The sequence below is a fragment of the Corvus cornix genome, chromosome 2 (assembly GCF_000738735.6).
Source record: "Corvus cornix cornix isolate S_Up_H32 chromosome 2, ASM73873v5, whole genome shotgun sequence".
NCBI lineage: Eukaryota > Metazoa > Chordata > Aves > Passeriformes > Corvidae > Corvus > Corvus cornix.
Window position 1 is genome coordinate 16,673,623 of NC_046333.1, and position 27,208 is coordinate 16,700,830.

A 27,208-nucleotide genomic window follows, 5' to 3' on the forward strand; every position below is an offset into this window, starting at 1 on the left:
AGAGACAGTCCTAGATCTTATCCCAGCTCATCCCCAGAGGCAGTGCAGTGGCCTCTCACGAGCCCTGCCACACAAACGGAGACACAGCCTGCTACATCTGCCCTCATCTTCCTCCGCGTCCGCAGCCCAGGACATGAGCTGAGGAAATTCCCTGTTAGATCTATTCCAACAGAAGAGGCTTGAGCAGCTCAATCAGTTCTTTGTGGTCCTTTTGGTGGGGCACAGGCCTTAAGGATCTGCATGTTCAAAATCCCATGTCCTCTTTATTCTCCCAGTACTCTTTGCCACTGCCACCCAAGCTGTTCCAAGCATGCTTGAATTTTGGGAACCTTCACTGCCCATGTTAACTGGAATATAAATAACTCTGGAGGGTATTTCTAGAGATCATGCCCTCTTAAAGTGTGTGAGTTAAATGGATGCCAAATATTAATAAAACTTTGCTTGCAATTTTAAGGACATACCCACCAACATGGGCAGAAGTTACAGGTTTTGAATAACCTAAGTTGCACCTGTGGATAGCTAAAAATTCACTCAGCATATATGTGATAAACTTTAGTAAATTGTTTGACATATTACCTAAAAAACAGTTTTGTTTTTAAAGCACAGTCCCATATCCTACCAATAGCACAGTTGAGTGACATGAGTTAAAAAGAGCCGATATGGAATTTTTACTAAATAAAAGTATTCCTAGACATTCTGTGTCTAGGTCTCACAAAGATTCATTCAGTAATCCTAAGCAGCACTGAAACAAAACACCAAGAAAAATGGTAACTACATAAATCCCAACCAGGCTTGGATATTTCTTTGGAAACTGTGTTCCAGCCATGTACTAATATGGGGCTTAGTACAAAAATACACAGCTTGAGTAATATGAGCAGCTGGAGTTAACTCATCTACCAGTTCCCTGGCCTTTAAAACATGACGAGGAGTAGCTTCTTGCCCATCCTGTTTACAAATGAAAATTCTGCTAATAGTTAGGTTAAACATTACCTGACTGACAAACATGAGAAGAAAGCCGGCCATTAGCTTGCTTATCTTTGGACATCATCACGGGTCTCAGCTGATGGGACAATATCATTTCATTCAGTTTTTGCTGCAATGCTAAGTAATCTTCAGATAATTTTGATATCTGAAAAAGACATTTTTACGTTATTCTAGAAATACAGATACATGTTCCAAGGTAATCAAAGGTAAAAGAGTGGACTAGAGAATTAATTTAAAAGGCATTGCTCCACCTACTGCAGTGTACACCCCTACCACATTTACCTCCTCATCTCCTGAAAAAAATGAAGATAGGAAAAAAAAGAGCCACAGGAAACTCCACACTGCAGTCCAGTCCTACAGCCACTTCTTATTGGTTCACATGTGTGAGCAGATGGTGCCTTGCTGATGCAAGATTGCTTCTACACCTGTAGGCATACTTCTCTGCACATGTGCAAGTCTCTGACATTGGCACAGCAACCTTAGCTTCATTTACAGGGACATTTCACAAGTTTACTGAATTAGGGACCTTGATGGGTAAACAAACATTTCAACAAAGGCAAAGCTTCTGCATTTAACATAAATCAGATTAATACTATTTTTGCCAGTACTCTTTGTCTTTTCCTCCTTTCTGAAAATGCTATTTTCTCTTGCAAACCAAAATAGGCATTTTTATGGAAAACGCATTACAAAATCTCCATCTTAGTTTAGAGAGCAAAACCTTGGTGCCATCGAAGTCAGTTAAATAATTTTGCCATTCTGTCACTGCTCAGAGTATTATGGTCAACATACATTGCTTACAAGCTTCTTACCTGTCGTGAAAAGGCTGCCAAATCACAAGCCTCTTGCTCTGGGTCTCCCTTCAGTGTCTTAGAGTCTTCGACCTCTGTACGGATGCTTTCCCTACCTTTCGTTGATTGGGGATTGTTATTTTGAACGTGTATTGCTTCTGTTGGCTCCTTTACTGTTTTCTCTTGACTTTTGCAAGGTAGTTTTCCTTCTTTTCTGAGTTGTCCCCTCCTTCTGTAACCCCGGTAATTGCTCTGAATTACCACTGCTGCCTTCTCTTTGTATTCTGAACCTTGTTTTTCTGCCTCAGCTTGCTTCCATGAGCCTCTTCTTAGTGACTCTTTTCTTGTGATTCCTTTACCTCCTGTAGGCATCCCTGCTTCACGCTTTAGGTGGTTTCTTTCCACATCCCTGTTAGCCCTGGGCTGGACCACAGTAGATTCTTGATTTTGCCAGTCTGCACTGAGTATGTCTTGATTATCTTGCTCTTGCGGGGGTCTAGATTCAGCTGAGATTTTGACAGAAGATTTTCTGGGTAACTTTTCCAAAGAGTCCTGTTCTTCACCTTCACTAATATCTTCTACTGCCGGGTTCTGCTTCACAGAAGGCGCCTCTCCTTCAGCAGATGTTTGCTGTGGCTCCTCTACATTCCCTGTGACACTGTACCCAGAGCACTTGCTGTCAGTGACAGCATCAGCTTCATCTTGAGTCTCCTCGCCTACCACTTCTTCCACTGTATCACTTTGAGCTGGCTGCAGCTGTGCTTCAAGGAATTCCACAGCAGATAATTCGTCTTCTGTTACGGCACCTGCTTCTTCTTCTGCTCTAGGGAGGGCACTCTTCACTTCAGTTGGACTTTCCTCAGGATCTTGAGGCTCTTCAACATTTTCCTTCTTGCTAATGGATGCTGCATTTTCAATTTCTTGCTTTCTAAGTGATTCCCTGAATGGAACAGAGTTTTGGGCAAAAATTACAGCTGAAGAAGATGCAGAAGAGAGACAATTTTACAACTATCTTTGGTGGTCTTTGTGTACTAACTGGCAATTTGATACATTGCAACATGCGAAAGATTTAGTGCCTATAGCTTGAATGAAAGCTAGCAATTTCTGTTGTTATTATTACTATTATTATTATTATTATTGTCTCTTAAAGTGAAGAAGGATGATATTATTATCATCAACATCATCATCTCTTAAGTGAAAAGGGACATCCCTGTTAAACTTCACGGAAAATTGCCAGGAAGACAATGTAGGCTGTATGAGGGCTGATAAAACAGTAAAGAATTAATTTAAATTTTAACAAAAACATAAGGCATAAAGCTTTTAGCATCTCAAGAATGTATAAATGCACACAATCCTAAAGGTATTCTGTGTTTCCTCTGTCATCACCTTTGCTTATCTTGAACAGTGACTTAAGATGAGAATAGTTCCTTGCAGATATCTGTCTCACTCTTGTCTGAACACTTTTTATTATGAGCTAATTCCAAGAAGAGACTCATCTATGGATTACATTAACACTACAGGTAGGTACAGTATTGTTGATCTTTCTCCTAAATATGCCTTTTTTCCTTGGGCTTGAAAAGATGAGAAAATTTGCTACTGCCATTAAAAACCTCCACATAAATATACATTACTTCTGCATACATATCTATAATAATCCTAATTTGCTTCACTCTTAGTTTATAATGTTGTTATTCAGTACTGTAATTACTGGAAAGGGACACATTTGAGTGAGACAAGAGAAAATAACACTACCTCCTGCTTTTGAAGACCTTCCTCTCCTTATATCCCCTGTAGTGAGACTGAATTGTTATTGCTGCTTTGTTTCTTGTTTCAGTTAGTTCTTTTCTCTTCTTCCTGAGTAAGTATCCTCTGGCAACTGATACAAATTGTAATGCAAAACAACCTTAGGCAACGAGCAATGGGTGTCACACACATTTCAGACAGTCAAATGCTAACAGCATTAAACAAAAGCTAATATGGAAATACAAACCAGGGTGCCTATTATGATTATGTTTTATCTGTAATTATTCCCATGAAACTTTTTGAGATTTTGGAAAGCTGTATCCATTCTACATGAGGATACAAACAAGCTCTTTCTTCATATTTTATTGAACTAAAGAAAATATAGGAAGATACAGAATAAAACAGAAGCACAGAGCCATAGAAGTGCCTTTAGAACACAGTACTCTGAGCTCTTTGAACCTGCTTTGCCTGATTCAGGCAATTGATTTGACTCTGTCTTTCATTTCCCTGGAAAATGCCTTCTTATCAGCATATAGATATTACCAGGCTGTCAACTGACACAGGCTTGGAATTAGCTGAACATTCAATAGATCAGAGAGAAACTGAAAATTTTATAGCTCAGCAGTTACAGAAGACTTAGCTCATGCTCCTTCTGCAAAGACTCATTATTCAAAATAAAAACGTTCAGCATGAAAGATGTGCTAAGCTCCACAGTAACCAGGTGCACTGTGGCAGGGAAACTCCCTACTTGTGCTTCGTGGGAGGCACAAGTTAAAGTTTCTGGTCTGAACCAGAAATAAGGACTCAAACATGGGCCTTCCCTGAACCATGTAGATGGGGCCTTGATGCCATTGCCGGCACGTTGGTATCTGGTGCCACCTGAAGTGCTCCAGGATAACAAGGCATCTACGTGGAGCTGGCGGAGAGAACAGGACAGATGGGACTTTGTGGAGAGGAAAAGTTGGGTATATCACGTGAAAGAAAGCTGGAGGCCAGACAAGATAACCAGGGCACCTTGAATGACACTAGATACCAGTATGAGGGCAAATGAGCTGAGCATTTGCTGATTTTGAATAAAATTAATCAAACCCTAGGCTCTACGGACTATTTAGCAGTTTAGACACCTAGATCACATTTAGACATCTACACTGAAGTGTCTTAATCAGAAACTAAATTGTGTTCAGAATGTTGTTTCAAAAAATTTTGAACTTGCAAATAATTTCTTAATGGGAACTGTCACAGTCTCCACAGTGCTGTGATTTGGACAAATCTGCAATTCCAGGGATTCAGCACAAATCTGCTAATCCCTGGCAAAATAAAAAGAACATAGTGCTTTGTCAAAATATTTCTGTTGAACTCTAATTCCAAATGCAATAGCAAGAGTATGGGGATAGTGGATTCAGGTGATTTAAACACCCTGTGGACATGGTAGATATGGGACTCTTTCTTCAACTCTGCTGAGAGTATTTTGCATCACAGAGAAAAGGTCAAGCTCACTTGAAGGGAGCATAAGCAGTCTGTTCCAACACATTCATATAACTCAGTGCTAAGTTTTATGTGCTTTAGCATTCCTCACTCATAACTTAGGCCAGGTGGGGCTCCACTAGGTGCTTTCATCCCAGTGTAAGAAGCACCATATAAAATGGGCATAAATTACACCTTGATAACTGGATATAGGATAAAGAAACACAAATACTTTTTGGAAGTAGTACAATTAGATTTTATATTGCAGTCTGACAGGGTCATAGAAAAGTGGAAATTGTAAAGCACTTGGAACACTTCTGGAGTTTCTTGGATTTCTGAGCCAATTCTCTTCCCATTTTCATATAAAAGCAAGTCAACAGGAGTTATTTTGAAACAAATCAAATTATGTGGTCAATGGACATGCCAATATAAGCTGCATCTGGTCTTTTTAGACTATTCTGGTTCACCTTTGAGGTTTTCTGAGAAGTTTGTTATGAGATAGTAGCTGTCTAAGCTTTTTTTTTAAACTGGAAGAGCAGTTCTGTATTGCTTTAGAAATAAATGGGGGGGGGGAAATGGAGAGAGCTAAGTAAAAATGGACTTTATTTTAGTTTTGGCTACTTTTGCACTGAGAAAGTTGAAATGAAACTGCAGACATGACAGAGAAGGTGGACAAAAAGAAACATTCAGGACATTAACAGAGTGAAGTGGTAAATTTATACTTTTGCATTTGCAAATGTATATCCTAATATATCCTAATATAATTGAAAATGTTCAGATGCGTAATAATTTTTGGCACATCACTGGATTTTATGCTGGTTTTAGATTGTTTTCTACACTAATGAAGTTCCACCAACTGCAGTGAAGTGATCTTCAGTACACACTGGCCCAGTGCAAATAACAGATGCATCTGACAATGATTAAAAGCAACACTGGTGGTGGTACATACTCATGAAGGCGTATCTGAGGTCGTTTAAATCTAGATAGCCTGGGTACTGGCAACACTAGCTTATATTTGGTTTGTCACCTTTGTAATTACTAAAAATGCTGTGCAGATTTGTATTTATAGAATTATAAAATCACTGAATGGTTTGGGTTGGAAGGGATCCTAAAGATCATCTAGGTCCAACCCCCCCCTGCCATGGGCAGAAGTTGCTCATAGCCCCATCCAACCTGGCCTTCGATCCCGTGTCTCTCCAGCTGTTCTGCTCCTGATTTCAGAGCTGCCTAGACTACGTCTAGCTTGGGGATGTCTCTGCAGGGACAGGGGAGACCAAAGTACAGGGAGAAAAAAGGGATGTCGCATAGCAACACCTGGGCCCAGGGTCATTATGGCTGCATAAGAGAAACAAAGTGATGGCAAAAAAGAAAAGAGACATGAATAAAATTACAGCTTGCAGTCTTCCCAAATATAACCATTACTGATACATAACAAACCCTATTCCTGATCGAGCAGCACACATACACACACGATACGCAGGCAGTGCTGTGTGGGTTCCAACAATACCCATAGCTGGGTAGCTGTAGTACTTCAATATCTCAGACTAGGAGTGACAAGGTTTGCTATGGCATTTGAGCATCCCACTGCACAGCAGTGGAAAGTGCCCTAAACCAATCTGAGGTACAGTGACCCCATATATATACAACCACTCTATATAGACACATAATAGACAAATTATACCTCAGAACATGCAAATGAGCATAGTCAATCAGTGTAGCCAGAATCTGAGCCAATATATTGTGAATGGATAGCACATTAAAAGCCAAGAAAGAAAACAATTCTTACTTGCTTGAAATTTGGTAATATATTCTTCCACTTTTTTATTATGTTTTGCATTTTTGTATTCTTTACGAGCAACAAACCCCCTGTAAGCTGAAAAGAGATGTTAAAAATTAGGTAATCCACTAGGTCCGAAAAAGAATTAAAAAAATCTGGAATTACAGACCTCTATTAAAATATTCATAAATATTTTGCAGGCTTTATCTTTCAAAAAACATGGCAAACGAGCACCAGTAGTAAATCTACATAAAAACCGCATTTTCTGGTGAGTAAAGTTATTATGAATTAAATGAATACAAAACACAAGATAATCAGAATGCAAAATAAGATGATGTTTGAAAGTATTAAAAAATTCAGTTGATGCCTCCATCAACAGGATAATTTGCCTTATTATCTAGGACAGTTAATATATTTTATTTTCATTATTACATTATACAACCTTGTAAGTGCATGCCAGAATATTATTAACAAGAGTATCATCTGTGCAATCACACCCTTCCATTCTTAAAATTGCCTTTAAAATGTAACATTGATAAATTTAATTTCAGTAAAGAGATTGTCATAACCTGGTTAGAAGAAATTTCTCTTCATGAGAAAAGATATGACCAAGTATAAGATATTTTGTCAAATGTAACATCAGGAAAAGAGCAAAATCCACATCCAGCATGCACATTAATCTATCAACTGTACACATGCACTAGCTTTAAGCAAAATGTTAAATATTTTAAAGCTATTACCTGACTGTATTTTAATAGCACTTTGTTCCCTTTGTTCCTTTATCTTTTTGTATCTTCTGGAACCCAGCCACCCTCTGACATAAGCTTGAATCAAAATAATCATGTCAACTGTCTCCTTCCGCATTAAATTGAGCTGCTCCACATGATAGTACTTGAGGAATACCTTAAAAAGAGAAACTGGCATAGTTACTCCCCCAGGCCCTTTATTTACTCAATCCATGTAATATCAACAAGAGTTACAAGATGATTTCAAATGATGAACAGACCCTTCAGCTGTAGTACCTAAAGGATCATTCTTAGAGATAGCATTTTAATTGTTTGGGATATTAGTTTACCTTACTCTTCAGTATCTTTAGTCAGTCCCTGCTTAGTAATGTTTTTATGGGAAGACCTTTTAAAGTTCCAGTGCAGACCTTCAGTCTGTAACTATAAATCTGTTTTCAAAACTACAAGGCTGTCAGTTTACCTCACAAATCTAATGTACTTTACATAAACGTGATCCACATCTGGAACCTTCGATTTCTCCACTTTCCAATTTTAAACCTAAACCATTGTTTGTTTACTAAATTGCTTTTATCAAGCACGAAACTCACATAAGTCCTGAAAAATGAGTCCAGCATAAGGGTTGCCAACACATTCCTGGTGTATATTAAGGAGTCTGCTTTTTAAAAAAAGTAGAGACGAAGAGCTACTCCAACCAAATGGGTGAGAAAACAAATTGTTCAATATGTTAACAATGGCATACTGCAATAATGAAGATACAGCATATTAAAAAATTACTTTAGTTTTTCCAAGAACCCAGTTGTCAAGGTGGGCTTTTTCCAAGATGGCAGCACAGGTTTCCGGGCTGACTGGAGGATCATCATTTGTTTTGTAACAGATGAGGTAATACCTAAAGACAAATGCATGATTCTTTATTTGATTAATGGAGGATAATACATGCAAATACATTCAAACCGTTCTTTTAAATAATAAAAACAGTTGCATGAAAGAAAACATAGCACTGAAAAAACCAAAACAGCATGAAAGGAAGTGCAGTCATTTATACACAGTACTGAGAAACTCAATCAAAAGTGGATGAGTGACATATTGCACACCCTGGCAGGTTTTTTAATTCCGTATCAACACCAGAAGGTTTTTAAAAAGAGTCTACTTCAACCCAAGTGGAGTAGTGCACCGTTCCCTTCCTGCTCTCTACATTCTGTGAAACTGATTTCAGCAGCAATATAAAAATGAAATAAAATAAAAATATTTTAAAAGCTTTTCTGCCTAAATTATATTATTTTATACTTAGAAATGTAATGAAAACTTCCTATCTTATGTCATGTGCTAGACCATCTACCTTTGAGATACTTAATATGATCTGAGATGCATCCCAGCTCTTGTTCCCTCTTTGGAATCAGCTTTGCAGATCCTTCTGAACATGTAAGTACCATTGTGACATATCATCTGTAAGCGTTTTATCTGGCAAACTCATTACTCAGAATTAATTCTGACTAGGAAAAGAGATCACAATGCTCACTCATAAAAATTACCTGTAATACACCAGCTCAGCTGCTGGATAGAAAAGTTCTTGTTTGTTCCAGGACTTTTCAAAATGCTCTATAACTAAATGAACCATATCTATCTTGGGTTTTTTAATTTAAGAAAATTACATTAATTATGTGTACTTCCTGACAGTACATTCTGCTTTTTTTCTTGTTATTCAGCCTTTAAACACAAAGCCTGGGTTTACCAGCTTTAAATGATGGTAACAGTTTACTCATGGAATAATAAAAAAAGAGACAATGTTGATTTCTCCATTATCACCTACAGTTCCTTTTTTTTTTCTTTTTGCAAAACACAGTGAATTGGCTTATTTTTACTATAACAAAATAATGTTGCCATTATCTCAGGTCTACCTGTAACTCTCAACTATTAAAAAACCCCAACCTCAAAATAAGACAGATATTTAAATAAAAATCCCTTTTCATTTGAGGGCCATGTCCTCAGTGCCAGAGATCTGCACAGCCTCACTGCAATCAAGGGCATGACCTCTCGAGAGCTACCCTATTATGTTCACTGCTTTTATCTCTTTTACCTGAACATTTAAGTTTGAGGGTTTTTTATAACAAGCTGTCACCAAAAGCTACAGCACATCTTGTGGTGATAACTATCTTTTCCCATGCTGCACTCTTCCAAAACAGCAAGAGTCCTAGGATTATTTTTTCCAGAAACAGTGCTATAAAACCATCCCTCTGCTGTTTCCCTCTCATGTCATGCACCTGCAGCACTCTGCTGCTAGCTCTCTGTTTCTAGTGCACTATTACTTTTAAGTACTTCTGTCTGAATAGATGGTGCTTGCTTCTCCCCAGTTTTGATCTCCATTCCACACATCTCTGTTCTGATTGAGGCAAATACTCAGGGTCTTTATTTGTAAGAGAGAAGTACAGATTTTTGGCATGGAAGAGGAAGGTAGGTAAAGGAACTGTAAAACCACACTGAATTCATTACTGTGCTTCTTAATAAGTGACTAACACTTAGGAATAACATTTTAAACAACACTATGCACTCAATGAACTTTTCAGCCCTAGACTAGGAATCCCAAATTATCATCTACCCTGATGCTGCAAGCAGATGCTGCACAGTGCTGAAGGTTGGGAGTTAGAAAAACTGTGGTGTTCCTTGGATGCTGTGGTTCCAAATTCTTGACTTTAATTTGAAGTATTACATTTCTAAAACTCAAGTCTTTAAAGAAACTTGCAGAGCATAAGCAAGTAAATTTTTACCCAAATGCTCAGGGAGCCTGAAAAATCATCCTGAGATGCATCATCTTTCCCTATCCATTGAAAACTGGTCACTAATCTTGTGCCTGAACTACTCAATGCTAATCCAGTCTATAACCTTCTTTGTCACAGGAAACGCATTTGTATTTTTCTTCAAAGACCATGCCAAAAACACTGCTGGTGCTTAACAAGCACTGGACAGCAGTCATAGGAGAGAAAAGAGCTTCTTCATGTTGATGTTACCGTTTTATGAAGTTAGCGAAGAGTATACGGTGCGAATAACCCTGTCTTCGAATCCTTGCTGTCTCCAGAATTCCCGTGTAACGCAGCTGAACCAACACTTTCTCTTTGTCAAACTTGTTTGCCTGCCGGTCGTTGTTTGGCTTGATGCATCTGACAAAATGAGGCTGGCCAACAACCATTTTGGATAACAAATCCATCAGAGAATACTGCAAAAAAGTAACAAGAGATCTGTCACCAGGATACTTATGAAACTTGTATATAGGTCCATGTGTAGTTGAAATTTTATTTCATATGATCAGAATCATGTCCAAAACCATTTACATTTCATTAAGCTGGTACTTTAAGAGTAGATGAAGTAAATGACCCAAAACCAATTCTAGCTTTTATGAGATCTCTAAGCTACTAGTGTGTACTATTGAGAGAAACACTGATTCCAAATAAATGTACCAAATTTCATCCAGGACATTCTCACAGGTTTCCATCATGTCCAACATAGGACAGAACACTTACACTCGTTACATTTATTTGCTTATCTTGGAGCTTTTTTAGGTAATTACAGCCCATTTCTTTTTATTGTTGTTCACCCAGAGAGTAAATCATCCATCTACGGATGGGAAGGGGAAGAGCAGCAAGCCAGTAAATATTTCAATTCCTTCATTAGACTGGAGGAAACTAAGGCTACCCCAGAAGAAGGGCTGGTTGAACTGCTCTGATCTTGGCATGTCCTGTTGAGTGTATAGACTGATGGTGATACTATAACTGCCCTGCCAAGAGGGGAGAGTCTCCTCTCTTTTTAGGAGAGCAAAACTAGAAGTACACAAGATCACAATTCCAAAATTGCATTTTTCCCACCTCACAGGGTACCAGGCTAGTGGAGGGGATGCAGATTGTAGCTCCCCATGCCAGCTGAGGGGAATCTGACTGTAAACAACCTTGACTGGTGTTTTGAAAAATTGCCTCATGGGAGGATCTTATTAAAACACAAATGAACAGGCTCATTCCTCAAGATTCAACCTGACTCAACAGGAAGAGGCAGCCAGGAGATAATGCAACTCAGCAGTAGGTTGGTTACATGAAACCAGTGTAGGACGTCAAGAGCCATATGTCTCCTATTAAAATGTGCAATTCCATTCTGGGCAGAAGCTGCACCATGCAACAAAGTGCTTAATTAGCTCCATCACTAGTGTGCCAACTGAACACAAATAGGACACGCTAATGGATATCTTTTTTTCCATGCAGTCTGAGGTGGCATATGCTTTTCTCAGTTACCCATAGATTTCTGTGTATGAGTAAATCAATGGGGCTGAAGCTGAATTTTCATTTAAGAGAATTAGCTATCATGATCTAAGCAAGGATTTCCACTACAGAAAATAGTATCAGAAAAGTGTAAACATAATTAACTCATTTGCAGCCTCTGATGCTAGAAGTGCTGATAATGCACTGAATCATAGACATTAATTTGAATGAGAGTCACTATTTTTTTCCATCTAGAATATTTGACCAGTATGTAGTTTTGGACCACCATGATACCTAAACTGAAATTATCTGTCACAGCCCACAAAGGTGTGCAATTGTATCTACAAAAGAGAGATCTGGCTCCTTATTTTCTGACATAGATGTAAATGAACTCTTATGGGTCATAAAATCATAGAATATACTGAGATGGAAGGAACCCATCAGGATCATCAAGTCCAACTCCTGGCCCTGGGCAGGACACCCCAAGTATCACACCATGTGCCTGAGAGTATTGTCCAAATGCTTCTGGAACTCTGTCAGATTTGGTGCTGTGGCCACTTCCCTGGGGAGCTGTTCCAGTGCCCAACCACCCTCTGGGGGAAGAACTTTTTCCATATATCCAACTTAAGCCTCCCTTCGCTCAGCTTCATGCCCTTTCCTCGTGTTCTGTTACTGGTCACGAGAGTGAAGAGATCAGTACCTGCCCTCTGCTTCCCCTTGTGAAGTGGTTGAAGGTTACAACGAGGTCTCCCCTCAGTCTCTTCTTCTCCAGACTGAACAGACCAAGTCACCTCAGCCTCTTCCCATACAGCTTCTGCTCCTTCACCATCCTCATGATCTTCCTTCGGAAGCTCTCTAATAGTTTAATATTTTTCTTATACTGTGGCACCCAGAATTGCCCCCAGGACTCGAGGTGAGGCCGCCCCAGTGCAGAGCAGAATGGGACAATCCCCTCCCTTGCCCGGCTGGTGATGCTGTGCCTGATGCACTCCAGGACATGCTTGGCCCTCCTGGCTGCCAGGGCACTGCTGGCTCATGTTCACCTTGACATGGACCAGGACCCCCAGGTCCATTTCCCTGGCACTGCTCTCCAGCCTCTCATTCCCCAGTCTGTGCACACAACCAGGGTTGCCCCACCCTGGGTGCAGAATGCAGCACTTGCCCTTGTCAAAATTCATATGGTTGGTGACTGCCCAGACCTCTGAATTGTTGAGGTCTCTCTGCAGGGCCTCTGCCCTCAAGGGAGTCGACAGCTCCTCCCAATTTAGTGTCATCAGCAAACTTACTTGGTATTCCTTTGAGTTGGGTGTCCAATCCATCATGAACATCCCCTCAGCCACTTTATGGTTTGCTGGGAGAGATGACTAAACAAGAGCTGGATATTCAGACCAGAACCAACTCTGTGCACCACTTCAGAGGAAAGGATGCTCTTCCCTGCTATTTTCTATTTTAGGACCAGCAGCACAGCCAGTGCTTGGGAAGGTCCAGAGCACTGCTGAAGGAGCCACAAACATAAACTCTGGGCAGTCTCTTTGCAGTGACCATCAAGAACTTTCTCTGGAGCTTCTGCTTCCAATTAACTTTTCCCTCTTTCTTAAACCCTTAAAGAAATGCTGTATATACCACAAATGTCCAATCTCCCTTTATCTTCCTTGGTGGAAAAACAAGCAAGTGAAAGATTAATATTGATCGTCATACATCATCATGACAGCAATGTGGCTGTGTAATCAAGTACAGTTAAACATGAAACATCACAATCTCCTCAAGATATTTGAACTGCACAGACTGCTGCACCATATATGCAGTTCACAAATTCCAAATGGATCACTAATGACTCTAACTCAACAGGTGCATTTCAAAAAGTAAAAGAATAAACATTTATTGTACTCTAGAAATATTTATTAGAAGATCTGATATCTTACTCTAAAATAAGAAGCGACTGTCTGTGTTTTCATGCTGGTTGTCTCTCTTGGATGATGTCCAGTATCTCCTGCTTCATTCTATAAAGATGAAGAAAAAAAATTACACTTTTGATCTCTAGTTAGCCTGTAGTGCCCTTTCCAATGCCCCAAGAAAGCACCCCTCAGAGAAGATAAATAATTTAAAAAGTATTCTAAACAGCACAAATTACACCATGATCACTAGCACAAATCAATTACACCAATACTTTGCTACACAAACATTCACACACACAAAGGGCACAAGTTGATAACAGAGAATCTAATAACTGCCACAAATAACCGGACGATGTCTGAGGTCCTGTCTATTATTTCATCATCACTCTTAATTTGCTAGTTCTCTAAGGAATGTGGCTATACTCCACACCAATATTTAAATTTCTCTTTTTGCTACAACACAGCTAGGAAATTGTATTTTTTTTTCCCCTGAAGTTGTTATAGAACTATAGCCAGAAAGAAGGGAAATGTTAGTTTTTTACCTCACGGAAGGAATATGAATTGCACAACACAAAGATATCCAGCTAAACAGAAAAGAAAATAGGAGAGGGAGAAAAACCAAGGAAGGGGTTACTTGCTTACTTTCAACACCAAAACAACTACTGCCTTTCTAGTTTAAATTAGGCTTCAATGCAGAATCACAAAATAGTTTTCTTACCTTTGTATGACTGATTGATTTTTGGGAGGTCCACATTTGGTAACTGATTGTAGTTTTGCTTTTGGTGTGTGCCAGGTTACCTATGGGAAGATGAAAGAAAGCAACCTATCAAAGTGCTTACATCTCATCTAAACTAAAAGCGATGCTGAAACACCTTATTCATGCCCCAGTGCAACCATATGATTATAAAGGTCATTGACTTTTTTCAGAGCATGTCCTCGTTTCCCCTTTAACCTTTAACCCTTGGGATGGAATGAGCTCTGAAGAAGTTGCATGAACACGGAACAGGATGATTTTTTCTCCTTCAGCTCATATGTCATCTACTAGATAAAAAAATAAACTGACTGCTGTAGAAGGTAAGAAAGATACATCTTAGAGCATCCATGTGGTTTTACCCTAAGAATGTTATTGTACTATTCTAGTTCTAGTGCTACATGTTAGTTTAAAAAAAAAAGGGCTAGCACCCTTGTCTGGCCCTGAGGAAAAGTGACATGGCATGACTCAAGATTATACACCTAAACTCTAGACTCCACTACTCTTTCAACCCCCTGATAAAAATAAGGTTGTCTCTTTCCACAGAGCTTTCTGGAAACCATCACTGGCCTGTCCTTTCTCTGAAGTGTGGCTGGGTACTCCTGGGAGGCTACTAGCTGACTGGTAGCTACTAGGGACAAAAACTGTCCCAGGGAGGCATTCTAGCCATTAATCAGAATGAGCAGTCCTGTGGGAGTGTGTCAGCTGCTGTTCACTGGCTCTTGGTTTACTAGCACAGACAAAGTCTTAAGGCTCTAACTTCGGAATTCTAAATCAAGCAATACCTTCATTATGATGACTTTGAAGGACTAGGTGTGTTGGCATGCTTTACACAGACACTGGTCTTTTCAAGGAATAATGAAAACTCTGCTGAGCTTTCCATCATGTCTCTCTGTCTTGATAAACCCTAACCATTGCTGCATGCTGCCACTGCTTCAGCTAATAACGTAACACTTCTGGGATCTCCCTCTCCACTGGGAGAGCCTATATCTCTGTGCACAGCTACTATCAGGAAGAGGTGGGCAAGAGCTGGAATAACAGCTGCAAATATGTGTCATGGTAATGCATCAGGTATCGTGTGATGATATCAAGGGCTAAACCTCCCTGGGGTTCAGCTGAATATCACAGGTGGGAAGAAGAAAGAGAGGATTACTCACAGCTAACTTTAGCTATCTGAAAGTGAGGTGTCTAGAGGATCCCTGCTGTACTCAGTGGAGAGACACACCTTCAGAGGAGGTTTTCCCCATCCCAAGAGAAACACCTGAGACAGGCAAGATGGGTTGGACTTTGCGTAAACCTCTACAATTACTCTGATTCTAGATTAATAACATAGATCAGAAACCTAACTTTTAGCTGGCTGTGGCTGGATGGTTTGGGTCAGTTTTGAAAGGCTACATGCAGCATTTCACAATATTTAACAAGAAGACTAAAACAGCCTTCAGAGTTATCTTGCAAAACATTAAGACTTGGGATCAGTTCTTGGAACCATTTGGACGCTTACTTTGACTCTTTGGAAATTATAGTTTAGTATATTAGCAGATATCAACGAGTCAAAAAGTTCAGGCAAGGACATTGAGCTCTGTGCTTTCCCAGGAACACTCACTTAAAATAAAATTTCAAGACCGAATTTTGCATTCTATTAGCAATGCTCCCTTTGTAAAGAACCGAAGCCTTGCCAAAGCCTCAGCTTCTGTAAGTTATGATAACATTTTCATTTCCATTAGGCTCTTCCAATTTAGCTTTTCTGTTCTTCTAGAAATACGTCTCCTGTGTAGTTACACAAGAAAGTACTGTATGGCATCAATGCCATCACACAGGGAGTACTACAACACAATAACAAACTGGTTGCAAGGAGACTTACCCATCATCCTGAAGTGGAAGGTAGGACATTTTGCAAGGACATAGTTCAAGTAAGGTGCAATTTAGGAGTAATTTCCATGGAGCCAGTTTTATTCCTTCACCTCAACTTCTGAATTCCTTGAGGAAGAGCTTACTACTAGGACCCCATCATTTACCTTTTGTAAAGGACTCTTAAGACTGAGGAAATAGAGGAGTGTCTTCTCACTCTTTGCAGCAGATGTTAGGAGCCCCAACCTTTGTTCTCTGCCATTTAGAGATAAATTGCACTGAGGCAATTTATATATGCCCTGTCCAAAACAGGCCAGTGACTTACCTGACCCTTCCTGTTCAGTCCTCAACTCAAGAGATGAACTACACTCCCTGTCTTGATCCCCTACCCTGAAGAGAGGGGCCTGAAAGAAGTCTCTACCACTTCCTTGGCACTTGACCAGACCCGGCAGCTTGAGATGGCTGAGGCTCCATTCAGTATAGATTCTATGGTTGGAAAGTTAAGCCACAAAATGTATAATGTCATCAATTAATGGTCATATGAAACCTAGCAGTGGTCATCATGATGGCTAAAGAAAGCTAAGAAGATCACCACGACAGCAATACCTGTTTTTGTGAGAGGATGGGTTACCAGCTGTCGCGTCAGGTTGTTTTCAGATGATCGCAGTAGCAGCACAATATCAGCTGGCAGAGTATCTCTATTTTTGGCTAGGAATCCACTTGCATTATATAGAACCTGTTTAAAAAGTACATTTATATGTCTTCTTGGGTTTTGAAAAGTAATTGTAAATTCAGGCTTTCTGGAATAGGGCTTTTGATGTATCAAGACACACAAATAGTTTTTCAGCCATCAGGCTCACTCTTGCTTACAGTCTGTCTTTTGATCACTGGAAGTTCTAACTTTTCAATACTGAGATATGATGAAGATCACTGAAAGCAAATCCATCATTCCAAAGTAGCTTGAGGCATTCATTTTTCTAATGCAGATATGTTAATAGCGGTTTTAATTTGTGTGGATTTATCACTAGGACAAGTGTATTGTGGTCCTTGTTTACACCAGTACATATGTAAATGCACAATTACAATGCACTTGATTTCAACCACACCTCATAGGATTATCCATATGACTGTACAATCTTTCTGTGTTATTTATATTGTGCTGTACTGGACCCAGGACTTAACACTCTTCCTAGAGATCTCTGTATTAATTGTAGAGGAAGTTTGTAGAATCACAAACTACATATTGGCAATTGAAATCTCTCTAAGAATGGTGTATGTAACTCAAAATGTAACTTCAGGGTTCTATCTCAGTGGTAATCTAAGGGATTCAAAAGAAAACTTGACCTGTCAAGAAGGGTAGAAGATACTGGGATGCTTAATTTAGAAAAATCCATCACAAAATAACTCTGCAGCAGTCTTAAATGATGAAAAAGACTTGTAAAGGAAAAGGAAATAATTTTTTTTTCCAGTTCCACAGTAAACTGGACTAGGGGTAATGAATTTATATGACAGCAATGGAGGCATAAGTTAGACAGCAGAAGAAACTTCCTAATGAAAGAGCTTGTTGAACACTGATGGGGAACTGGTGTAATCCCCGTATTCAGGGGCTGGTAACAGGAATGGTACAGGAAGACCTGGCTTTCCACGCCTTGCAGTGAGTTATGCTAGGCTGGTGAAATGCAACTCAGCTGGAGATGAGGTTCAGAGGAGTTACAAGAGGCTCTTTGTTGCTGGCTGTCTTACTTAAGGGGTAAGTTATCTTCCATCAGCTGATGGGCAGTATTTGTCTCCAGCACTGCAAAGACCCAACATGGTTTCCTATGAGAGACATCAGTGCTCACTCTTGTACTCTTTAAAAGAGCTCAGAAGGAGATGGGAGCTCCTGCTTTCCCAAGGCAAGGTTCAGGTGGCCAGTGTCATCTTGCTGCAGTGTAAGAGCAGCTCCTCCTGTGTTTGTATGGCACGTGCAGCAAGTCACTTTGTACAGGAAGGCACGATGCTGCTCATTGAATGAAGCAGGAAGCAGGGCCTGCACTCTCTGTCTGGATGATGACAAAGTAAAGAACTAAGTAAGGCTGATGGGGTGTAGGAGGTAGTAGAAAGAATGGAGCTGGGTCCTGGTTAGAAACAGTGGGAACAAGCATGGTGTAGGACTTTGAGGAACTAAGGGGAAGAGCACTGAGTTGCATTACACACCAGTTATGTTTTGGGTCTTCTATAATACAGTCAGTTCATTTACCTGGTGACATTTAAGAAAAATATACTACTGCTATTGATTTTTTTTTTTTTAAATGAGGGATAATAGCTTCTTAATTTAGTTGTGATGTGTAAGACCTTGCCAACATACCCATGTCTGGACTGAATAGATAATTGCTGAGAACCAACCCAGGTGACCTCTTCTACTTCCTTCCAACCCTACCATTCCCCAACTAACATCATCAGGTGTCTTACCTTTCCTGCATAATGATAAATTCCAAAGGTTAGATCTACTCTTTTGGGTCTCCAAAAGTATTTTGACTTCAAATTATCTTCAAATTTTTCTGAAAGGAAACACACAGCTTATTTTACCAGAGTTACTGTACAATCATTCTCTTCTGAAGCTGTGTCCCTCCAAGGATATTGCCTGACTTCTCAGCCAATGCAGAGGCACAAAACAGACACTGAGGCTTTCAAGGACAGAGATACCATAATGGTCTTGCAACAAAAGACTCTGGATAAAGAATATGGGAGCTCTTGGACAAGTTACTTACTTTGTATCAATTTTTTAACGTGTGACCTCAGAAAATCATAGAATCATAGAATCATTAAGGTGGGAAAAGAAGTATAAGATCATTGAGTCCAACCTTTAAGCCAGCACCACTGTGTTCACCACTAAGCCAGGTGACACATCCACATGAGTTTTGAACACTTCCAGGGCTTGCATTTCCAAGATTTAGATCTAAATATATGAAACAATGTAGTAATCTTTCCTAAGGATTCCTTGAGGAATTGTGAGAAAACATTTACTCATTGATTGAGGGCTTCAGTACTGTAGAGTTCTTCTAACCTCATAAAAAGTATGAGGCTAGAAGAACAACAGACTCATAGAATTGATTTAGCATGGGCATTGTTACTGGATGTTATTAAGTTTTGTAATTGGGTGTTGGTAAAAACTCTAATCTGACACTTTGCACATTCAAAAATGAGTTAAACAAGGATTTATCTGCACAGAAATACCACTGACATAACTAAGTCACCGGTAACTGCAACTACGCAATAGCACTGAAATAGCCAGGATCTGAACTACAATGAATTTAGGTTTTTTAATTTTAATTTGTGACTAGAAAACACTCAGGAAGCATAATTTGCTGAAAGGCACTGAAGCATGTGTGCAGTCATTACTCTTAAAAAGTATTAAGCTTCTTGCTCAGATACTGCTCATCAAAAATCTCAGAGCTGAACATGACTCAACTTTGCAAACAGTGTTCTTGGTCTATGAACCTAGAGTTTTAACTCAGTTTGATCTTTACTTTTCAAGCTCTGCAGCAAAAAATTCCTGAAGGCCAGAGAACTTGAAACCTGGATCAGCAGTTTAGGTTCATTTGTACTCCTGATGTTTCTCTATGAACTTCAAGGACACAAGCATTCCTGCATGCATGTCTCCCTCAAACACACTGTGATACTGAAATGGGGAGTCACTAAAAATAACTAGCATGTAGTCCAAGCTGTATATGCCAAACAAAAATCTAACAGAAGACAAGCTGCAAAACTGTGAAATGAACCATATACTTACCTACAAGCGTCTGATCTGTTGCTTGTGGGAATCGACTTTCCTCATCCAGCAGAGACAATAAACCCATTGGTTTCTGCAGGAACATATCTAGGAGGGGCCTGTTGTCCTCGTATTCTATAACTCTTGCATCAACACCTTCGTAAAGGTATTCATTCTGCAGCAAGAAACAGAAGGCATGCTCTGTGCATACAGAACCACTTCAGAAAATAAGTCTCAAACTTTCAATTGTAGCAAATTAAAACGACACTGAGAAAGTATGCCTCAGGGCTAAAGACATTAAGGTTTTGCAGAAACAAGTGTCAGATGGGATTTTGGTTTTGAATATGTAAATTCAATACTCCTATGGCATATTTGGTAAAGTAAGATACTTTACAGGAATAGCAAGAATTAAAGAAACAGTCGAAGAAGATAAAGTATAGTGTTTGCAAATAGAGATCTCAGGGCCTATTTATTTCCTTGGTCTGAAAGGTAGAAAATTTCTTAACCATTTAGAGCTATATTTACATTCCCAATTCATTGCTCAGATCTAAGTGATGGCTAAGATTTACAAAAGTGACTATAGGTTACAGTGGCTTTGTTTGATCCCTCCTCAAACATCTCGAAAAATTCTTATGTGGAGAAGAAAGATGCACATACTTTCTAAAAATTAAAGAATTGTGTACATACTTCCTAGGAATTAAATAAATTGCCTCAGAATTGCCTCTAACACATTTCACTCATTTTAAAGAACTGGGGAAAGGTATTCCCCAAGATCTAAAAACAACAGAAAAGCCAGTGGGGTGGACTTTTTGGGTTTGCTTTTTTTGTTTGGTTTGGTCTGGCTGGTTTTCTCCTGAAGACTGCAAATATCTCTGGATTCCTCCCAGACTAAGAAAAAGCAAATAACAAATGTGTCCACACAGTGTGTTGCAATGGTTTTATCTTGAATATAATTTAGATTATAGCTGGAGAACACAAGAATGACCTTCCTTAATCCTTTAGCAAGCTGTAGATTGACCAAGGGAAAGTTGCTCTAGGGACTTCCACCCCCCATTATTTTTGCTTGCATTAGGTAAAGCAGTAGCAGTTATCTACCACACAGTGATCCTGTTTGTGCCAGGGCTGTCTTCAGTCCTGTGCAGGCTGTACTGTGAAACACAGAGTTAAGCCTTTTGATCTACTTTAAAAATCATCCCTCGACCAAAGGATGGGACTTTATAAGTGTTGTATTCATGTATGGTGTTAACATCACAATTTTGCTATCCTGAATTCATTGTGGGAAGAGTGTCACAAAAATGAATGATGGCTAATATTAATGAGTTCAAAGACCTCTAACCTTGGAAGACCTCTCCTTATGTGTCATTCATTTGCATCTGAGTGAGTGAAGAAGGCAATACATTGAGCATTTAAAAAAGAAGATCACTTTCATATACAACAGAATAGCACCTGTTTCATTCCTCTTAACCTCAGAGAAACAGCAAAAGGCATAAAATCAATAAAACTGGTCTAAAAATACAGGAATAAATAAAGATCTACTGATCCATTTGAAAGAGGACACGAAATATATACCTAAACCCTTCTGGAATCCAGATTGATCTAATTTCCCAGGACACTCTTCACTCTTAAGGATAGGTTATAATTCAGTTCATATGCCATACAAGGGTGTAATCAGTAAGAATCTCTCCTACAGCCCCGTGAGGGCTCCTTGTTTGAGAAGCTTAACATTAACCTCATTCATGCCTCCCCTGAAGCAGTGGACAGGAGGAGTTTTGCTTTTTATTTTAATCAATGACCTGAGTAGCAGGACAAGACAGGAGACTAATAAATGTATTGCTGATATAGGCAAGAAGTTAATTATATACCTGTAGGAGCTGGTGGCAGAAAGGGTATGAATCTGTGTTATCTCCCAAAGATAACATGGGAGCAGCGGCAGCCAAACTGAGGGCTACAGCTGCACTGACACACAGATGTGCATGGAACCAGCAGTTACTTCCTAGAATTATCTAGAGTACCCTTATCAAGGGGGCAAAGGGAAGAGATTCCTCAGGATGAATCTATCAGTGGAAAGTGTTTCTGTGACACTTGGGCATCCTCAAACAAGCTCTCACAACCCACCTATCTAGTGATAAACTTTTCCTAACTTCAAATGCTTGTGAGAGAGGCTGGTTTAGAGCTGATAAAGTGTTCTCCTCAAAAAAGAAAGGAACTCTTAGTAGCTGTACTACTACACTGTAACAGCAACATTTGCTCCCCTCCCTGCCCAGCCAGCATGCAGGGCCTGACCTCCAAGCCTGCAGTGTATGTGACCTTTTTGTGTCTTTTGTGTCTCGACAGTTGAATGAGTGTCAGCACTGACAGTTCGGGTAATGCTGCCATCTGCCCAGCAGGATATGAAGGAGTTCACTCCATCACTTCCCATGGGCTCCTGAAGGACAGCTGATAACCAAGCCAGGCACTAGTGTGACAGATGACTCACAAATGATACTGTACTACATTTACTTATGCAATGCTGGTTTCAACCACATCATTAGGATACAAGCAGCAAATATAAAAGCTTTAACGATGGACATCATAAAACTGTAATGAAATAGGTCTTATTTGAATTAATAAGATGAATCAGCTACAGGATTTTGTAATCCCCCATGATGTTTTGTGACAAGAAAGCTCCACAAAATAGCTACTTCTTGAAATTCAAGAAGTTAGAAAGTATTCCTGTGGATGGCATGTCAAAAGGAATAATTGAGTTACACTATTAATTGGGCTCCCATCTCATCTTACTATTGCATGGTATAATTTCTATGATCAAAACTAGGTAACATTAGCTTGTACCACCTGTTTCAGTGGTAACAAAAGAATTATTAAATGCATTAGGAAATGGTCTTCATGTTTAATAAAGTAATGCCATTTTGCTGAGAACATGTTATGATGACACTTTGGTTCAAATGCAGACACCAGAGACTTATCCAGAACCAACCTTTTCCAGCTGAAACTAGAAGATTAAATTGTCATGAGAATGTAAAATAAACATTGCATACATTTAATGCAAAAAGTATCATCCTTTCAAATGACAGCAAACTTGCTACTTTCCAAAATGCTTTAGCTATCTGCCATTACACCTTTTACTTTTTATGGGGGAATGACAAATAAGAAAGGAAGGGGAAGGCTGTCTTGCTGGACAATGTCACCTGCAGATCTTGGAACTAACAGAAATTAACTTACATCAGTACCTAATATGTAAGGGAAACAACCTGAAGAACAGCACTGAAGGTCCAAAAGTTCTGCTTTGCTTTATATTAAACAAAAAAACCCCTTGTGCCAGCAAGACTAAAAGCAGTGACTAAGTTGAGAGGCCAGATTCTCTCCCCAGTCAGTAGAGATAGGGACATATCTATTTGTCTCCATTGGCTACTGGGAATCTGCATTGTCTTAAACGATATACCCACTTCAGTCTTTCTGTTAAATTAGGGAAAGGAGATTGCCTTAAGGCCTAAAAGCCTTTATTATTAAATGCAAAAATTAAGTCAACAATAAAGAATAAATTCCCTTAATTCTGACTTGAGTTCTCCACGTTGGCACACAGACACTCCACTCTAGCTGACACCCTGAGCCTCAGGTTGTGATAGTATCACTGTTCCTTCCTTTGACCCCATCACTACTGAGGCCTTATTTGTGTAGGCCACACTTCCAAGGAAAGCAAAACTGTGAACACTTTTCAGATTCAGATAGAGAAAAGAGACCACTGACAATGCTGAAACCATGTCAGCTCAGGCTAATGGAAAGTCAACACAAAGGTCTTGGTGACTGCTGGCACCAGCCTTCTTGTAAACATAACTTCTGTCTTTTAGAGTTAGACACAAACCCTTGCATATAAAGTCATTTGTAAAGTCAGGCAATACATCAGCAAAGGGCAGAGATCATCCTAATGTTTGTTTTTTGCATCAGTGATACTTTTTATTTTAATTTACAATTAAAGTATATTACAGGTGTCAACACAGGAGAGTTCTTACGGTGAACAGAAAAGATTCTGACGCCCCCTGCTTGCTCAAAGGCTGTTTTTGTGATGTACAACTGGGACAACCATGTAATAAATAAGTGAAAAGTGATGTCTTATAATGACTATCAATCATTCTGTGCCATTGGGTTATAATGCAGAATAACACATTTCTCATCTCCCGTCTCTGAAAGGGGGAGATTTACACCCACACGTACATGAACTATATAGCTCATTCTGCACTGCTGTAGTAATATCTTTGGAGACTGCTACAAGATAATATAACAAAGTTTGATATAATCTGATGTAGTGGTTTAATGTAAATTAAGGTAGACACTTGGTTGGTATTACAGGCTGGATGTGGACACTTGTAATAGAAATATTAGGACTGGTATAAATGAAATATGAATGGGAATTTGCGATTAAGCACCAGAAGAAAGAGTCTTAAAAGAATAGCCATGTGATAGCCTGTGATTTGAATGAAGAACATTTGTTCGTAACAATAAAACTGGGGGAAGAGTTGCTTACATCAAGAACAGAAGGCCTTCACTTACATAAAAACACAGTGCAGAGAGTTAGTGAGGGGAACACCCTCTAAATCCGACAGCAGGAGCAAGACTGTGAGGTTGTAGCACATCACACACAATTTTCCTATGAGCCCACCAAGGAAATGGACTGCAGGCATAAAGATATATATATTCCAAACAAGGAAAGCCAGATAATGACCTTGCCTAAAGAGTATGGACACTGAAGTAAATAAGGGTTTGAGGCAAAGAATGATTGCTAAAGGCTGTAAAAGATATGTCCAAAAACTATTTCAGCAAGAAGAACCTAACAGACATGATGAAGACTTGCCAGCTGGTGTCCATTATCCTATATGTCACTCACAAATTATGTTGGCCAGACCACTTGAACACACACACACACACAGACACACAGAGACACAGACACACACACACACACTGTGGTGCATTCTATGTGTGAGTCAATGAAATCTACGAGAGAATGAATGGAAATGGGTACAACTGACATACTTAGAGATTCTGTAAATAAAGATCACCTTCCCCTTCCATAGGGTCTGTAGCTGTTGTACTAATTTCCTACAGGGAGAAACGGACAAACTATATATTGTCAAAGTAAGAAGTTAATTTTTCCCCTCATCTGCTCAGTAGCAGAATAACCACCCTGCAGAATAACACTGCAGCAAGGCACATGCAAGAGGGCAAACTGTTCCTACTACACAGTGACACCACAAACCTCTGCATTAATATAGGTCTGGCCAAAAAGCTCTGTACTGGGATACCTAGCAACAAGTAAAAGCAGATTACACTGAACTTGACTCCAATTAAAAAAGAGAAGGAACATTAAGACAGTATTAGGGTGTACAGGAATAGGGCTAGGAAAGCCAAGGCAGGTCCATCAGCAGCAAAAGGCAGCTAGGGAGAATGTAGTCCTGCTGCTGAACAAGTTTGTGGATGACATGGAAAACGCTGAGATATTCAATGCTTTCTTTGCATAGGTCTTGACTGATAACCCCAGGTCCCTGAGACCAAGGGGAAAAAGTCTGGAGCAAGGAAGACTTAAACTTAGCATAGGAGGATCAAGTTAGGGAACATTTAAGCAAAGTGGACATATGCAAGTCCATGGGACCTGGACAGTGCCTGGGTTTGACAGGAATAAACATTGCTGCTGCAGTCTGTGCTATTTCCATCTTCCAACTGTTAGAAACAGCAATAGCCAAGTGCCCTTCTTTAGTGAACCTGTGTACTTTGGAAAGAAGATGCCTAAGTAATTACAGCAGATCAAGTTAAATTTTCTCTGACTTTTAGATGATATTAAAACCAAGGAAATACTTGTGTCAATAATCTTGCACATAAATCTAGAAAAACAGCTACAAGATACAAGACTGCAAGACAACATTTCCTGAAATAATTGGAAAGAGGATAAAACATTGATCCATTAAAAAAAATTGCCATATTACACATAGATACAGACACCTCTAGACTGACACATGCCTGTACATGCATGCACACACCTGCATACATGGACACATTCCAAACTCATATCTGTCTCATCCTTAAAACAAACAGTGATTAACACTGACAAAATACTGTACTAACAATTAAAATTAGCATTCAGGAGAATTTTCATCCATGTATCATAAACACCAATAATTTCAGTAAAACAGCAGAAGTATAATTTCACCTACAGTTTGAATTCTGACTATTCTGCCATACAGAATTCTGAAATATTTCAATTTTCAGCAAGATCAATTTTTTTTTCCCTAAACATGTTATTTCTTCAAATAACAATATTGAACAATGATTTAAAGGTGGTTAGTTTAAGTCTCCTGGAATTATTTACAAAGTTGAGATTATATTCTTTGAGGTTTTTCCCTCTCCTCTTCAATTTAATAAATTTTTATATTTACAATGCTATTCCTTTTCTCTGCTTTACAATAAATTATTTATTTAGCTGAGATGATCTAGTTTCTCAATAAGAACAAAATAATTATGAGATTTGCAGTTTTTAAAAATGGAATTTCAGTGTTCATTAAGCTTATTAGTAAACTATTATGAACAGTGCACTTTTAAAGTTTTGTTACCACTCATTTACATTTTAACTAGAGAATCATACATTACAACACTCATTATTCCTCAAGAAAACAATATTGCATTTGCATCAATCAGATTATCACAGTGCTGCTTAGCTACTGTAAATTTCAAATTTAATGCATTTTATGTTGGCATTTTACTTGCAAATAGCAAACACTGCTTCACGGAATACATACTTAAAACCCATTTGTTATAATCTGTTATTTACAACCTATTACGGAGAAGGAACAACGCAGTTTCTTGAGACAAGAAACATTACATACATTCAGTAATACTAAAGCTTTATCAAAATAATCAACACGTACCTGTTCCCAGGCAAAGACATGTTGATTGAAGTAGAACTGAATTTGTTCATTGGCAATGTTGATACACAGTTGTTCAAAAGAATTTTTTTTGAAATTCTCAAAGCCAAAGATGTCAAGAATTCCAATGTTCAAGCCATCATCATTTTCACTGCAAAGATGAAATATACTTTCCATTGTTGTATCTATTTTACATTAATTACCTTCATTACTATTTCACAAAAGGAAATCATGGGCCAAATCTGAACACCAGTGACACAGGGTAAGTTTGGCTGAACCAGATTTCTCCTAAAATGACAATAATTGTTTGTTTGA

At 39.1% G+C, this 27,208-nt stretch overlaps 1 protein-coding gene across 8 annotated transcripts in view; it reads right to left on the reverse strand.

Annotated features, from left to right (window-relative positions):
• Window positions 1-27,208, reverse strand: part of MYO3A (myosin IIIA) — a 120,562-nt gene that overhangs the window by 16,274 nt on the left and 77,080 nt on the right. For 4 of the 8 annotated variants that reach the window (XM_019285865.3, XM_039548710.1, XM_019285867.3 and 1 more), the window contains exons 19-32: window positions 26,897-27,044; window positions 20,007-20,160; window positions 18,686-18,774; window positions 16,841-16,970; window positions 14,354-14,433; window positions 14,178-14,219; window positions 13,663-13,740; window positions 10,505-10,710; window positions 8,277-8,388; window positions 7,497-7,659; window positions 6,766-6,852; window positions 3,525-3,648; window positions 1,794-2,712; window positions 991-1,129 (exon numbers count right to left, since the gene is read on the reverse strand). In XM_019285865.3, the coding sequence (XP_019141410.2) occupies window positions 991-1,129; window positions 1,794-2,712; window positions 3,525-3,648; window positions 6,766-6,852; window positions 7,497-7,659; window positions 8,277-8,388; window positions 10,505-10,710; window positions 13,663-13,740; window positions 14,178-14,219; window positions 14,354-14,433; window positions 16,841-16,970; window positions 18,686-18,774; window positions 20,007-20,160; window positions 26,897-27,044 (2,471 nt within the window). Of the gene's footprint in view, window positions 1-990; window positions 1,130-1,793; window positions 2,713-3,524; window positions 3,649-6,765; window positions 6,853-7,496; window positions 7,660-8,276; window positions 8,389-10,504; window positions 10,711-13,662; window positions 13,741-14,177; window positions 14,220-14,353; window positions 14,434-16,840; window positions 16,971-18,685; window positions 18,775-20,006; window positions 20,161-26,896; window positions 27,045-27,208 lie in introns of those variants that run through there. The other 4 variants (XM_019285868.3, XM_039548711.1, XM_039548712.1 and 1 more) reach the window with 3 other exon arrangements.